At 32.1% G+C, this 17318-nt stretch overlaps 2 protein-coding genes across 2 annotated transcripts; one reads left to right on the top strand and one right to left on the bottom strand.

The window, feature by feature from the left end:
* Nucleotides 1-9080: 9080 nt before the first annotated feature.
* LOC21393740 lies at nucleotides 9081-13984 on the top strand. Its single transcript, XM_010088775.2, has 4 exons — nucleotides 9081-9517; nucleotides 9736-9780; nucleotides 10272-10354; nucleotides 13911-13984. Exons 1-3 carry the CDS (start codon nucleotides 9090-9092, stop codon nucleotides 10327-10329), a joined length of 531 nt encoding a protein of 176 aa, XP_010087077.1. The 5' UTR covers nucleotides 9081-9089; the 3' UTR covers nucleotides 10330-10354; nucleotides 13911-13984.
* On the bottom strand, nucleotides 12810-16054 carry LOC21393739. The gene is made up of 3 exons (XM_024162800.1): nucleotides 16007-16054; nucleotides 13207-13548; nucleotides 12810-12968 (listed from the first exon to the last, which is right to left on the bottom strand). Exons 1-3 carry the CDS (start codon nucleotides 16052-16054, stop codon nucleotides 12810-12812), a joined length of 549 nt encoding a protein of 182 aa, XP_024018568.1.
* Between the last annotated feature and the right edge of the window lie 1264 nt (nucleotides 16055-17318).

Below are 17318 nucleotides of genomic sequence, written 5' to 3'. Positions count from 1 at the left end.
GTCATTATCCAAATTTATCGGGTATTAGTAACATAGATGTAGCTAACCAGAATCAACCACGCCAATAATAGTTCCTTGCCCCAGATTCTTAGATAAAGGACTTTGTGGCGAATATTTGTGAGGGACTCCCAAGAAGTCCCAACTTCTAGTCGTATGAGCTTTGACAATGTAGTCTGGAATTACTTTCACAACTCCAGGAATTTCTGCATTCAGCAATGTATATATGGTGGTAATATATATACTTACCTAGAGTAATATGGATCTTTGAAATTAAAAAAAAAAAATAAAAGAGAAAAAGAAAAGGAAGACAGTGATAAAGTTCTTGAAAATTATGACACACTTGCTATAGCTTTGGCCTCGGCGTCTGTTAATCTTGCAGCAATCCCGGAAAAGCCATGTCTATAGCTGTAAAAAATGGACTGCTTCGCAGCTTCCTTGCTTCAGTAATTACAAAATTGAGTAAAGATTATACTATTTTACATCTATGTATTGTCCATATTAATATATAATAATAGAAACACTGTAGCAATATAAATATATCATTTTTATATACATACGTACCTCCCTAAGAAGTCAGATAGCATCTTATAGTGAGACTTTTTAGTTGCTACAGGATCATCATGCTTCTTCTCTCCTAAGAACACAATGTGAACCTGAAATGAAAACGTTGATTCTTTTAGAACCAGTACATATATATGTATATGTATATGTGTATATATAGAATAACATATCATGTTCATTTGAAGAATTCATGATTAATTCATATTTCATACTTTAGTAGAAGTAGCCTCAACAAGAAATAGATTATGGAGAAGGCATTGTTGAAACAAGAATAGAGCAAGAACCACAAGAGAGCTGGAGTTGTTTCTTGTGGATTTTGATTTTGTTGGATTCATTTTTTTTTTTTCAGCAGAGAGGACTGAGGAGGCTATAGCTGTTTCCTGTTTGGCTTTGTCATGCTTATCCTATGAGTTTGCGCCTTTTTTATAGAGTATGTGCGCACGTGTGAGATTCCATTATGAAAATTGAATAATGTTGCACCAGCAAGTTATTGTGTGGTATTTTTTTTTACAGTTATTCCGTGGTCATATTCTTTTGTAAAATTTGAGTTTAAAATTGAGTTTGAGGTTAAAATTTGAGTTTAAGTTTTATTTTCAACTCAAGTTCTTAAACTCATACTCAAGTTAATAAATAATATTTTTTCTATTATTAAAAATACCATAACTTTTTCGTTTTAATTTCGATTGAGATGATTTTTTTTACACGTTCACTATGAAGAGACGAAAAAAATATCACCCATATACCCTATTAAAATGTTCTATCACTATTGAGTTTTTATTAAAATACTATTTAAATACAAATTTAAATTTTGACATATCTAAACACAAACTCAAATAGATTCTCAATTCAAACTATAACTTAAAATGTGTATATCTAATACAAACTCAAATTAATATTTTAAGTCAAATTATACTTAAATATACTTTAACTCAAATTAAAATAACATGTGATCATGTTAATTACTAAAATAAGTGGAGCAATAAGGGTGGAGGGAGCAATAAAGGAAAAGTAACCTTGTTTAGCTGGGCGGAAAGGTCAGAGGAGTGAAAAGAGGTAGGGACCCTTGGGACCCACCAAAATCAATCCTCCCATTGTTGGACGGATTGTGTGTACTTTAGTTGAAGGGAAAAAAATGGGTAGATTTCCTATAATAACCTTTATCAACTAACTGATTTATAATAACCTTTATCAACTAACTGATTTCCTATAAAGTCTGATATTTTAAACATCATTTGTATGTCCTTTCTTTTTCTTTTTTATTCTTTTTTTGTCGGCTATTTTAAGTACAAGGCATAAACACGTGTCTTTAATATAAAATATATTTTTTGGCACCTATTTCTTTCACGATCTGAATATATACAAATCTAGTTTTTTTAGCATAAGAATTCAGTATTTAATATAGTATATATTTAATATAATTTATAAATATGTATTGAATATTATATATAAATATAAATATCTGTATCTGTAGATATATAAAAGGTAAAATAATTTGTGTAATATAGTGAAAGAGCACATAATACAAATACAAATCTAACAAAAGGTTAGTATGGTAATCTTATCAATAACAAAATGAATATGTAAATTTGGTTGAGGTTGGAAATATTTAGTTGCAGCTGATGGATAAGAATATTTTCTTTATCATTGTTAAACTTAAAAGAAAAATATAAAGAACTTGCACTCAATCATCTCATGCTTGAAATAATAATGTTCATTATGTATTCCGTCTCAAAATATGTGGACTTGGCATGCTTTTTTTATTTGTATCGGCCTACAATAAGAAACTTTATACACGTGAAACACGAATATTTTTGAAGGCATTAAAAAGTTAAATAAAATTAATTTTAAACCATCAAGTAATTAATACTATGTACTATTTAAATATCAATCAATTTTACAATCAGAAAACTACGATGAGTGAGAAAAAATTTTAGAGTAAATGTTGTTGAGATCAGATTTTGTATGTTATCTCTCATAGTATATGTAGTTAAGTTTCGGAAGGTCACTAAACGAGTCACCATGACTTTTCAGACATGTTAAAACGACTCATCGATCAATCAATTTCACCGATTGATCCCACGAGTCGATACTCAGCCTTAAGCACCAAAAAACGAGAGAATATCCTTATGACATTCCTTAGAAAGGAATTGGCAATGAGACCATCCTAAAAATGAAAGAAATCAGCCAGTCAAGCTAGAAGAATCAATGAGAAAAGAGGTCAACAGTTGACTTGGGCAAACAAGTAACAAGTCCTCTGAGCGAGATTAATTGCCTTCCACATAAGGAAACTAAATTCTCAGTAGCTACGCAATAAAGAATAAGAATCAACTTGTAATGGACAGCAAACCGCGTTTGACCAATCAACAGGAAGGTGAATATGCAAAAGAAATATCACCTAGAAGGGAAACAAGGATCACGTATTGAACGCCAAATCACCCAGGAAAACAGAAAACTCTTTGGAGCCTCATTAGTTATAAATACAAGACATCTAGACAGTCTCAGGCAAACAATGCATCAATCCCTCCCAAGCAATCATCTCAATAGGCTGTCAACCAATCAATGGCACCTCAAGTACAAGAAACTAGTGATGGAGGAATGGCGTGGCAGCTTGAAGAGATGAGAAAAGCCTCTTTAAGGGGAGCGCAGCCTTGAGCCGATCCTTATAGGTTACCATCACACTGTGAGGGTGGTATGTTGGAACATAATTATAAATTTGTTAAATTAATTACATCAATATTATATGATCACTAAATAGATTTCATTCTACAACACCGGATGCCGCAATTCGACGACGTCGTGGAGGTCGAGGGAAGGCTAAGGGTTATGAAATCGCAGCCAAAGTGACAAAGGATGGAAAGCTCACTCATGTTTGACGAACGTGAAGGTACTTGGAAGGCAATTGGAAACTACGACACCTAGTTTAATAGTGCTGTAGGAATCCATGTTAGGGATGTCTGTGAGCCTTTCCACGATGCCTGGAAGGATGTGGACATCCATCATAAGAGAGAGATTCAACAGCGTCTGCTGGTATAAATTATTCAACTTAATTATTTTTTAATTTAATCTAAATTTTAATATAATAAAATCACTTAACATGTTTATATTGTATTACAAGAATGGTACAATCTTGATTATGACCGCGATGAAGGTATAATTAGGTTTGTGGTCGACAGGGAGGCTACAAAATGTTATAAAAATTAGAAAAGTGACCTCCATGACTATTTTAAAGATCTTGGTGGGCCGAAAAATGAGAGTGTAGTTAGTGCCCACCCTCCTAAAAACCTCAGGAATCCAGATCATTGGGGTCATTGCTGCGATAGATTCATGTCCAACAAGTTTCAAGTAATTGGATCTCTTTTATATGTTATTTTATTATATATAATAAATGTTAATTTTATTAACGCTGAATGTAATCATAAATAGAAAAAGTCAGGAATCAATAAACTTAATCGTAGCAACCAAAAGTGGTCGAGCTTTCATGGTCAGCTATCATACTCCTAACATTGTGAGAAGAAAGTAAGTATTTGTTAATAATTTATTCAATATAAATGTTAAGTTAGTAATCGATTACACTATATTCATATACATTCAAACTATTATACAATCTACCACAGGGACTCAATAGTCGATGTCCGTCATCGATAACTAGGGGGGACATTCATCGTCATGGGGATACATGGGTTAATCCCCAAGTTGAGTAGACTTTTGTAAGTATACTCGTAATGTTTAATTACATCTTTTTATTTAAATCGGATTATGTATTTAATTATTATTCTTATAATGTTTGTAGCATCGGATGAAGGGAGAAAGGGAAACGCAGATCCAGACACAGTCTGTTACTTCTGAATAATCCACAACAGGAGCGGTTAATGAGGAGGATATTACAGAGCAGTTTCTGGGCACCCGCAGAGGACACGAGACTGGAGTGGGTCGCACACTCCCTCAAAGGGTTTATCAAGGGGATGTGTCGTCATCTGGCTCACGCTCGGCAGGATATTCTACGACACATTCGGACCCACATGTAGAAGAATACTTGCAGTGGAGTTACCAGTAAAACCTCCAGATGTACGAGAGCTTCAGAATGATGCATGACTTGATGGCTCAAATGCACCCCAACATTCAGTTCCCATCGGTTACTCCTCTCCTGCCGTATGTTCGTCTAGGTCCTCCGCCTCTAAATCCTTCTGATGATAACGACAATGATTCCAGTGACGCTGCTAACTTAGGAGATTAGATTTTTATTAATGTAACAATTTTTATTTCCATACATTTTTAATTACTTTTTACTATAATTATATTTTTATTTTATTTTATTAATTACTTTCTACCGTAATAATTTTTATTTATATTTCTATATTATTTATTTTCTTTTAATTAATTATTCTTTATTATTATAATATCATGAATTATATTTAATATTGCGTTTAAATATATAGTAATATATAACATTAATTATTAAAATGAGAAAAAATAAATAAATAATTAAAATACTATTTGTGACGACAAATGTGGTCAAAACATTTATGCCACGTCAGCTAATTCAACATTTTTTGCGACAACTGAATGCACAAATTGTTGTCGCAAATACTTAATGATATGTCATCTTGACGATGCAACCGACGAAATAATTACAGTGACTTATTTGCGACGATTGTCGTCGCAAATGTAATTGCGACAACGACTTGTCGTCCCAAAATTTTTTTTACAGCGATTCAATTGCGGCGACATGTTTGCGACAACAAGTGGTCGCAAAAAATATCTTTGCGACGATTCAATTGCGGTGACATGTTTGCGACGACAAATGGTCGCAAAAAATATATTTGCGATGACTTTATATTTTTTGTAACGACTTTTAGTCGTCGCTTGTAACCCAATTTCTTATAGTATAAAAGGGTTTTTATAAAAAATAACGGATGAAGGTTCAAACTCATACACTCTTAAAGATAAATTCTTCATTTTTTCAAGAAAATGGAATGTGTGTTTATGTTATTAATAATATCGTTAACGTATATGTGTTTGATGTCAAGGTTAATAAATTAGAATTTTTTAATAAATGTTAGTTTTATTTTATATGTAATTTGGATGAAAATTTTAAATTAATTATTTGACATATATATATATATATGATTTTATTTATATGTGCTCAGTTTTTCTTTTGTCGCATTTATGTCACTATGGTTTTTAAGGACGTCTGATGACAGTGGTTATGGTTATAGCCCCCTTAACTACATAAAAGTATTGAAAAACCAATTCCGTCCAAATCGATCTATCCATGAAACTATTAATGACATAGGTGGTGTGAATGTGATATGTTCCAAATAATATATATATATATATATATTTTTTTTTTTTTTCATTTTGATTTTTAATAATGTTGCTCTATTCTTTTATAAAATTTAGATGGTGAGTGAACTTTTTTCTTTTACATTCTTTTTTTTTTTTTTTTATGGAGAAAGAGGGTCGGACAAATCTGATATCAGTCGTCTATAATCACAAACATTGTAATTATGAGATGTAATTATCAGTCATGTTGAAATCCGAAATCTGAACAATGAGGTTTATCAGTCATGTTTCTATTTCCAGAGCCCAATTATCTGAAATTTGATCCTAATGTTACGTCAGTCATATTGCTCAAAACTGTTTGGACCATTTTGGAGTACAATAATAATCATGAACATCCCAGACTAACTATGTTAATTATTAAAAATTATTTAGGCTTCGTTCACTTCTCGCGGATTCGAGTTTTCAATTTAAGTTGAGATGTAATATTTTTTAAAAACTTTTTACTGTAGCAGAAAAAGTTATATGTGATATTTTTTGAGAATTTTTTACTATAAAAATTTAAAATTAAAAACTCAAATCGGTAAAATAAACGAGACATAATCTACGCATATTTAAAATTTTAATGTAATTTTAATCATATTTAATAATAAAAAACAAAACTAACAATAAAGGGTGCGTTTGGAATTGATTCCAAAATGTTTTTATTTTCTGTACGAAAATGAAAATGAAAACGTTTTTAGTTTCATTTTTGAATTATTTCTAAAAATGCGTTTGGTAGTTTTATTTAGAGATTGATTTCAGTTTTAAAAAAAACTGAAACTGCGTTTGGTGGTTTAATTTTTGAAAACATGTAATAATATATTAAATAAATAATATTATTAAATATATAGAAAATGAAAAAAAAAAAAAAAAGTGAAATCCGTTTTTCAGAAAACAGAAAACGAAAACGAGAAAATGAAAACACATTTTTTTCGTTTTCTGATTTTCACAAAAAGACAAAAACGTTTTTGGTTTTGTTTTTTAAAAAAAATTGTACCAAACACGTTTTTAACACCCGTTTTCATTTTTTTACTTTAAAAACCGTGAAAAACGAAAATGAAAACGCAAACAAACATGCCCAAGGTTTCCCATAAGTAAAATAATATTAAATTCTAGAAATCCTCCGTCAATTACTTTTTTATTTATTGTTTGATGAAGTTAGTCAATTATTAACTATAAGGTATCAGATGTTACGTGTCTTTTATATTTTTACCCTTTATAAGCGATAATACATCATCTGGCATGCGACATCCTGACGAGTTCTTTCTTTTGTTGAGAAGAATGTTATATATAAGATTGTACATAAATCCGAACAATTCCTAAATACAATTCATTCTATCCCAATCAAATTTAAAAAAGGTAATTTATAACATTATTTTTTATTTTTCAACCCACTAAATGTCTAGCTTGAAGTGTTTAGAATGATTTGTGGATTGAGCCTATAATAACATGCATATCCTAACCCAACCCGCACAAACATGCATGAGTCATATCTTCTAAGTTCTAACCCTAGGCTCTACTCTCTCCGTCTAGCAACTCTCCTCTCCACACGTAGACATAGACTATCTTCAGTCCTTCCTCGACCAATCGACCTAGATCCTTAAGCTCTCCAGCACCGGTGGCTTCTCTCCACCTCTCCTCTCAGCTCTCTCTGTCTCTCCTCTTAGCTCTCTGCCTCTCCGCCTCTCCTCTCGGCTCTCTCTACCTCTGGATTGAACTTTCATTAATCTTTGAATGATGAGCCCGACCACCCAACCCATCCCGCCCCACCCCAACCCAACCTAAACATCATTGGGTTGTAAAATTATTTTAACATCGTTGGGACCAAATATGTGCAACCCGTACCCTTTGAGGCGGGATAAGAAAAAATCTTACCCTATATAAACCCAACCCATGTACAGCCATAGTCATATATCACAACTAATAGCACCAGAACCGAACCAACAGGGAAGGAATTAAAGCTACCATACCACGAAGGAATTAAAGAAATTATGATAAAAATAAAATTTTGCGTACTCTAAATAAAAAAATAATATAAAAATAACTTAATTCTTTTTAACATGACTTATTAACTAATTCAAATAAACTTCATTTAAAAATAAAAAATAGTTGCAACATTACTAAAACCGAACAAAACATCTTCAACTGGCGAAAATTCATAAAATAAAACAAAGACTTAAATATGCGGAATTATAAATAATTGCATAAAAGTTCAAATCATAAATTCAGGATGCGTCGCTCAATATTCTGTTTCCGCCACCACGCACACATACACACCGAACTCCTTCATCCTCATTCTTAGCTCTTGTTCCTAGCTGCAACATGAGAAATATCTAGTAAGCATAACGCTTAATAAGTACATTCTATTATTCATCAAAAAATAATTATCATCAACAAGAAATTTTATACTTAAAATAATATATATATATATATAATATTTCCATCATCACCATCCATCTATGAAAGTGTACAACACCTTTATAAAACATCAAAATAATAATATAGACATAACATATATATATATATATATATATATATATATGGTTTTCATCAAAAGGTTTCCATCAAATAATGAGGTAAAGAAAAAATATAACATTATCTTCCATCGTTTTCGATCAATTTTCTCATTACTAAAAATCCTCATCTTAAAACGTCTTATATGTTGAGCCATCAAAATTAATGTCTTTAATTTTAAATAATCATATTGCAGGTGACTTACCTAAATCGGTGTGACCTATGGAGCAGAGAATTGAACAAAATCTTACTGTGTAGTGACAAGGTAAATAATTGAACAAAATCTTACTGTGTAGTGACATGGTAAATGCGGCCCGGATTAAATAGTACTTTGTCAGGATCCAATGTTAAAAACATCTACTGCGCGTCACGTCGTTTCTTGGCACAATTTTTTTGGCGATGTGGACAGGGAATTTCATTTTAAAAGTTCAGTGGCAGCAGGGAATTTTTTTTTTCTTTTTTCTTTATCTTCAAATCCCAAGCAGCTATTGTTTTCTCCAACAGTTTCCTCTTGCTTTCACATGCCCTTGGCAAGTTTGCATATATTATCATGTGGTGGAGATTGGAGACACGTAGATGAGCTGTAGAGCAATCAACCCTGTACTGGGACCACCATTAGCTGAAGAGATAAGGAAAAAAATGGCAACTCCCAAGAGAAGGTTCTTTATTTTCATTAACATCAGTCTTAGAAAATGCTAATTTATGTCCCTACAACTAGTCCAAACCTCTCTAACAGAGCGGCTTCACCACTAGGATTTGGCGTAGTAAACTGCAGCAGCATCAAGAATGGCAATGGCATTATTAGTAGAGTCAGCATCATCAGCAAATGCAGCCTCAGCAGCACAAGGGTAAGCCTGGTTGCCGTTGCAGCTGCTGCAGTGGTAGTAGCGGTTTCATCGGCGGCGGTGGCAGGCGGGGTGGAGGCGCCTCCGGAGGCGGAGACTCTGTCGAACATACCGCAGACTCTGTCGGGGGAATGCGTGCTGCCCACGGATTGTAAAAAGCCAAGGATTCAGAAGCCAAAGTCTAGGAAAGCAGAGTCATGCACTATCAAGTGTGTCACCACTTGCATCCGAGGTGGGGATGGCTCTCCTGGGGAAGGCCCTTTTAACATCAGGAGGTACCGCAAACTTCTGCCGGCAGTACTGCCGCTATCTATCAAATTTGGGTCGTAAAATGCCCTTTTCTGCTACTAAAACTTTTTTTAATAACAGAATTTTTTGGTTGCGGAAAGTCTAATTTCTTATATTGAGTACTGTCACATTACTAAAGAAAAAAAAAAAGAAATTACTTTAGTATGACATGATTGATTTCTTTTCCTTTTTTTCTTTTTGGCAGACCTTTGATTGTATTCAAGGAAGGGTTTCGAAGCCGTAAATACTGGTACATTTTCTGTCTACCTTAATTCGATGTAATGTTGAAATATATATGCTTCTCCCAATATATATGGCTGTATATACATAAGTTATATGAGGGAGAAAAGAGATATATATCTTTTAAAAGTGTATGAGTGAGGAATTTTATTTTTAATTATAACATTTTTAGTTAGATAATTATACTAGTGAAAATATATTAATTAAGAATGAGAAGTAACACTTTTAAAGATAACTTTTGCAGTTTTCTCCTATAACAAATGGACTCTCATATTTTATACACTTTTTTCTATTTTTAACACTTCAATTTAATAAGCTTCCAAAGAAAAAATCAAACACGTGATGGAAAAATGTTGGGTTGAGCATAGAAAACATATCATTGCTGGAGACTCTTTGAAGCAAAATCTATTACGAGTTTGATGGCATTTCTAAGAATTTAGAACTTTGATAATTGTCATCTTAATTTTCATACTTAAAGATGTTTAATTGGCTTTTGTGCAGTCTAGTGGAATGTTCAGATATTTGTAATTTGATTGGAGATGGAGATGATGGGCCTTGAAGCTCTATTGTTTTGACGATGATAGGTGTGTGTAAATTACTTTTTTTTTTTTTTTTTGGCCTTAGCTTAGGCAATTTTGTGATATTCATAAATAATTTATGAACACGCTTGTAGTTATATGAGTTATCAGTGCAGTTATATACACTATTACCATAGATTTCACAAATTTCTTTTGAATTATATCACTTTTATCAACTTGTTACTTGAATTTTGAACCATATCTGTTATCTCCCTTAATCTTTAGAACGTCTATAATTTTACCACCCAGTTGAAATCTTTCAATTTTTCTTTTGTTTTTTTTAATAGAAGTTCTTGCTTGTTGGCTTATTTATTTAATTGGCATGTGTGTTATGTTTTGGCCAATGAACCTTCTCTTTAAATAAATTAGTGGGTGCCAAAACTCCTCCATTTTTGCTCCTTGAGTTGCTTTTTTTTTTTTTTTTTTTTTTTTTTTTTTTTTTATAAAAAAATCCAATCAGAAAATTAGTTACAATCTAACACGCTAACAACACAGAGTTCTATATTGTTTTTTTTTTAAATTTTTTTTCTGCCCTATTTGCAAAGAGGAACCCTAATTCCAGCTGGTTAGCTAGTGTTTTAAAAGATTTTTTTTCCCTCCTCACCGGTACATCACATGCTCTCTCGTTACAAAATAGACAGATTTAAAGAGAGAGAGTACAATTGAAGACGTTCCATAGATCAACAGATGTAACAAATCATAATTTATGAGACATATTGACACAAAAGACATCATAATGTAGAGAGAATTCGTAAAATTTATCCATTCCATTACAAGGAGATCACTTTCCTTATAGAATTCTTTTTGGTTGCCAAAAAGTCTTGACACCAAATCATTTTCGTTTGGCGCCATATTTTCTGTTACCAAATATTTTTTTTTTGGTTGTAAAATCATCGTGTTTTGCTACCAAATTTGATAATAAGAACTCGTCAACTTTATACTACTAAATTTTGGTCTCCAAAAACATGGTTTTACTACCCAAATAATTTTGGTAGCACAAATTTTGATAGCAAAAAATCAATTTTCTTGAAGTGTACGTTCACTAGTGTTACGCAGTTTGATGCTTGAGACTTGGAGCTTTTTCTAGAGTATAATCTCCTGAACATAACTTTTTAAAAATAATCACACTTAATACATAACAAAATAGAGGAATATATAGTCTTTTTGAAATATTCACTTTCCTAGTTCTGGAGATATTATGAGATTTAAACTATCTGTGTATTTTTTACACGTATTTTATCTAAGACTTCTTATAGTCTGATTTGGTCCTAAACTGTTAAGTTTTCAGACCGGATCATTTTAACAATTTGAAAAAAGGCCCGTTCTTTTCGCTGATTCAAATTTAGAATTCGAGTTTTACTACAGTAAAAAGCTCTCAGAAATAATCACATCTAAGTTTTTGCTACAGTAAAAAGCTCTCAGAAACAATCACATCTCAATTCGAATTAAAAACTCGAATTAGCGAACCGAATGAACCCTAACAGAATCGAATTTGGTCCGATTAAATCGCAATTTAGACTATTAGTGTATTAAAAGAAAAAATTAACTGAATCATTCTTTGAAATTAAGATTCTAAAAGTTACAAACAACAATAATATGTAGTCTAAAGCAAAAGTCAATAAATATGAACCAAACCTACGCAGTTTTTCTCAAATGCTCAAAGGTTTTTTTATTTTTTTTTATTTTTTTTTATTTTTTATTTTTAATACATATCCTCAACGGTCCAGTCCGGTTCTGACTTTTTTTCTCTGTTCTCTCTTATCTCTTTTACTGGACAAGCTTTAGCCCTATTTATATTCCTCAAAAACTAGATAAGTAATTAGAAACTCTTTTCGGTATTGACAAGTGACCTAACACATGTTTTGAGAGCTGGGAGACTACAACAATATAAAACCCTCCGCGCTACTGAGAACAAGATTATTCATTGTCTCTCATAAATGGTCTGATGGTCTTTTCTTTGAAACTCGCGTAGATGACTCATCTAGTTTTTGAGGAATATAAATAGGGTTAAAAAAAGAATAATAAATATGGTTAAAGCTTGTACAGTAAAAGATTGAGAGAAAACAGCGGACAAAAATGAGGCCCAAGAAACGAAAAAGTTACTTTCTGTGCGTTTATCTTCTTCACACAATAATAAAAACCATCCCTGTCTTCAAATAAATCGCCTACTGATCTAACTACTTTAACTCACAGAAAATATTGTTTATATGCGAGTGCCCGTTTTACTTATTTTTTTCTTATGATAAGTGTAGCATTTTCCTACTTTAGAACATCTATTTCGTAATAATAGATTTGTACTTATCCATTCTTCTCGATCTTAAAGAAGAAAAGACTTGAGCTGAAGCTCACATGCATAAACATACAACACCAATTATACTTCCATATAAAAATTAGAATTCTCTTCTCTATATATATATATGTATATATATATATATATATTGTAACTAATTAAGGATGGAATTCAAAGCTTGGAAGATGGTTTATTAAGCAATATCGGAGTAGTGCTAGCAGAATCTTGATGATCGTTACTCGCTTCTTCGGTTATCTCTTCATTATAATTATTATTGTTATCATCTTCTGCTGCTCCTGCAGTTGCTTCCTTCTCCGCGTCGTCCACCATCTGCATGCAAAGGTAGATAGATATACATGTTCATAAAAATCAAATATACCAACTTGATTAATCAAGAAATTAAGTAGAGAGCCAGGAGACATTTAACTAATGAATCAAGCATATTATTCAAGTTGCGATTAAGCTATATATATATATATAATTGTAATTAAAGTATAACATATATCATTATAAATCAAGAAATTAAGCAGCAAATATTGGTATAAGGATAATAGTAGTACTAGTGGACCTTTGTGGTGAGGGCAGGGGAGAGAGAAGGGAGAATATCAACTAGATGTGTTTTGATGCGGTGCAAGGCGTCCTTGGAGAGGGCGTGGGCGGCCACCGTGACGTCGCGGAGGACGCTCTCCAGCATGCGGCGGGCGTTGTCGAGGGCGTCGGCGGGGACGGCGGCGGCCGACAGCTTCTCCAGTAGCCTCTCCTTGATGGCTCCGAAGTTTCTCCTTATCATGTCACCTCCAACTCCCATATTAATATTAATATTATCAATTCTAAGGGCATGCGCCGGGGAGTAGAGCTTTCCTTGCCCAACCCCAACTTGGTCAGCCTCTTCATCCACAACCTTACCACCCTTATCATTATTATTTTTGGATAATTCATCTTTTTCCAATTTTTGTTCTTCTTCTTTGCTTCCACATGTATTACTAGTAATAATATATTGGTGCCCTTTGTCTTTCCTCTCTCTTTCATTCCCATCTGATGGAGACCTTACCCTTGGCTGTCTCTGTGTATATGAATCTATATATTTATCTAGCTCTCATCTTATCTTATATGGCTATAAACTTACAGCCACAAGATAAATATATACATATATACATATACTCTCACTCACACATGCAATATATAGTAAGGAATTAATTGCGCTTTCGGTTGCTTTTTTGTTTTCTTCTCTGCTTATTTTGACACCAATTGCGTGGCTTCTATTTTACTTAGCCAGCGCCTTCGGACTTCAAGACATATATCCAAGGAAAAACTCCACGACACATGTAACATTCTCGATTTCTGTTTTTTTTTTCCTTTTTCTCTCGTTATTGTTGTTAGTGCATTTTGTATTAGCTTATTTTTTGACAAATTGATTGTAATGCATTCTAAAATAGGCATTTGCTCATTTTACTTGGTTGACCTTCGCCGGAGCATTGTGACTGATTCATCTAAGGAAAGAATCATGGGAATTATGGTCTCCTTGCTGTCATTGGGGTTGGTGACTTTATTTTGTGATTAATGGATGAGATATTACCTTTATTGGGTGTGGTTATCGTTGGCAATTTACGGTTGGTGATTTAGATATTTGATAAAGGGTGAATTAGTGTGCAGAAAGGTAAAATGTGTTGTGTAGACATAGGGCTGAAAATAGGAGAGATATTTTGAGTTCGTGTGAGAGCTTTTGAATGAAATATTTTGCAGAAAAAAGGCTGCTTTGATGCTCGTTGAGTGAAAAAAAACAAAGGTGGTTCTTCGGGAGAAGAACGTATTGCTTTCGGGAGAAAGTTTTCAAAGACGAGTGGTGCTCGCTGGACAATGCCACTAAGAGGATTCTCCACAACGGCGACAACATCAAGGAGGGAGTCTTTGAGTGTGTAAGACTGATTGGTGTTTGCAATCTCTTTATCTTAGTAGATTGTTCACTGTCTGGGCATGGCCTCACAGAGTAGATATGCGCACCGAACTGCGATATCATTTTGGTGTTCTTTAGTTTTCCCCTGCATTACTTTCTATTTACGCACGTTTTCAATTTTCTGTCGTGTTTTTGCTGATTTAATTTCAACGTAACTGTCATCAGTGTCACAACCAGTGTTGTAACATCACTTGTGACATCGACTGAAAAAGGGACCTAACAATTGTTATTATCATCATTATTTTTTATAAGTTAGGACCTTCCATTAATTAATATTAGTAAGGTCCATTAATTAATATTAGTAGCCTATATATGGAAAATATTATTGAGCGAGGGAAATTGTAGAGCTTCACCCATAAAGAAAAAAACATAGAGTTCTAAAAACCTTCATATCTTTCACCACAAACATAAACACGTTATATATAGGGTGATTGATGGTTGGTGGCATAACCTTAATTAATAGTATTTTTCACATTTGCCTAAAACACAAGCTGTAGAGTTGAAATCGCCACACCTCAAATTCAAAGAAAAAAAAAAATAGCGTGAGTGACACTTTAGTCACTGATAATATATTAAAAAATGAAAAATACCAATATATTTTTTTTAAATTTAAGTATAAATTCATGAATAGTTTCTGTATTATTTTCTCTCTCTAAAATTAATTCTGTAGTTATAAATTTTGTCGAATTCTGTAGTTATAAATTTTGTCTCATAAGTCGTTAAATTCAAAAAGTATTTTTATAAATGTTCTTTTTGTTAAATTTTAAATGAAACCCTTAATTTTATCTCATAAAAAAATTTTAAATTATCTTCTATCTTTAGAAATAGTCCTTATATTAAAAGTTATATTAAATTTAGTTTTTCATGCCGATGAGAACGACAATGTTATCTCTGTGTCGACAAAAGGCGGTGCTGGTGAGAGAAAAAGATAGGGAGGTGAGAGAGTGAGGAAATGGCTAGGTTAGATCTTTTCTTTAAAAAAAAAAAAAAAAAAATCTGGTTTTTGAATTTGGAATCAATAGTCAATGATTGATTAGGCTATCAGTCACCTATATGAGTATTTAAGGTTTGTTTAATTTTTATACTTAAACTCATAATTCTTATTCTGTTGTAATATTTTTTTTCAATAAAATTTAAATAAAAAAAGTCTTGCTAATGATTCTCTTATAAAATTTAAATTTTGAATTAAAATTATTGATTTAAACACGTAAATTAAATAAATAATAAGATATGTAAGGAGACTTTACGTGTGGTTCACATTCAGAATTATGATTTAGAATTATTCTCAATTTACGTATATTTTTATGAGAAAAAATATTATAACAAGTTACGAATTATAATCTGAACCATAACACGAATCCACCGACCAAACACATTGATTCATAAGGAATTCCACATGTCTCATGCTACTCACGTTCTCTACTGACAAAGGAATGAGCATAAGGGATTCCACATGTCTCATGCTATTCACGTTCCCTACTGACAAAAAAATTGAGCTTACTCTTTTCAAGGACTGACCCACTTTCCATTATCAAGAGGGAAAGGAAGAAAGGCCCACGAATAAAATATAAAATAATAATAATAATAATAATAAACTTTTTGTCCTTGTTGAGAATTTTGTCTAGACGGTGTACCAATCACTGTTTGGGTTTAGCCTAAATTTTACAAAGACTTCTAACTCTGCGAATTTTGCCCATTCCAATCCTAATTTGTTAGATTAATTGAATAGTAAAGATTTCTTTAAAGTTAAATGATGTTGAAGCTCATAAACTTATAAACTTTTAATTGAATAGTCATATATTTTGCACATTTGCCCTCTAAGTTTATAGATGTTTAACAACTCGCCTCTTAATTTTTTTTATTTTAACAATTTACCCCTCCAACTTAAAAATAATTGCCATGTACTCCATTTTATCAATTTTGTTCCTTTTTAATATTATAAACTTTTAATTGAATAGTCATATATTTTGCACATTTGCCCTCTAAGTTTATAGATGTTTAACAACTCGCCTCTTAATTTTTTTATTTTAACAATTTACCCCTCCAACTTAAAAATAATTGCCATGTACTCCATTTTATCAATTTTGTTCTTTTTTAATATACTTTTTTTAATCAATTTAACACAATCATTAAGTTAATGGGACATATTATAATTATTTTATAAGTTGGGAGACAATTTATCCAAATTAAAGTTCAAAGGGCCAAGTTATCAAAAACCTCTACAAATTCAAGAGGCCAAATGTATAAAGAACCATGTTACCCGAGGTAGCTCCTACAAGTAAAGGACAAAAGCATGTAAATCTCCGAGATATTATGTAAAAATATCATGTTTTTGTCCCGTGGTTTTAAGAATTCCATAACATTCTCGATTTCTATTTTTTTTTCCCACTCATTATTGTTATTATCATTATTATTATTATTTAAGTTAGGACCTTCCATTAATTAATATTAGTAGCCTATTTATGCAAAATATTCTTGAGCGAGGAAAATTGTAGAGCATTTCTTTACCCATAAAGGAAAAAACGTAGAGTTCTAACAACCTTCGTATCTTCACCATAAACATAAACATAAACACGTGCACATATATTAAAGTGAATTAAATCGCCGCATCTCAAATTCAAATTAAGAAAAAAAAAATAGCGTGAGTGACACCTTTTACTCACTGATGATATTGATAAATGATCAAGACCAACATTTTCTTTAATTTAAGAATAAATCCATGAATA

This window comes from Morus notabilis, unplaced genomic scaffold, assembly GCF_000414095.1.
Source record: "Morus notabilis unplaced genomic scaffold, ASM41409v2 Scaffold1289, whole genome shotgun sequence".
Classification (NCBI taxonomy): domain Eukaryota; kingdom Viridiplantae; phylum Streptophyta; class Magnoliopsida; order Rosales; family Moraceae; genus Morus; species Morus notabilis.
The sequence above is the reverse complement of the archived record's forward strand: the minus strand, read 5'-3'. Positions and strand labels throughout refer to the sequence as shown.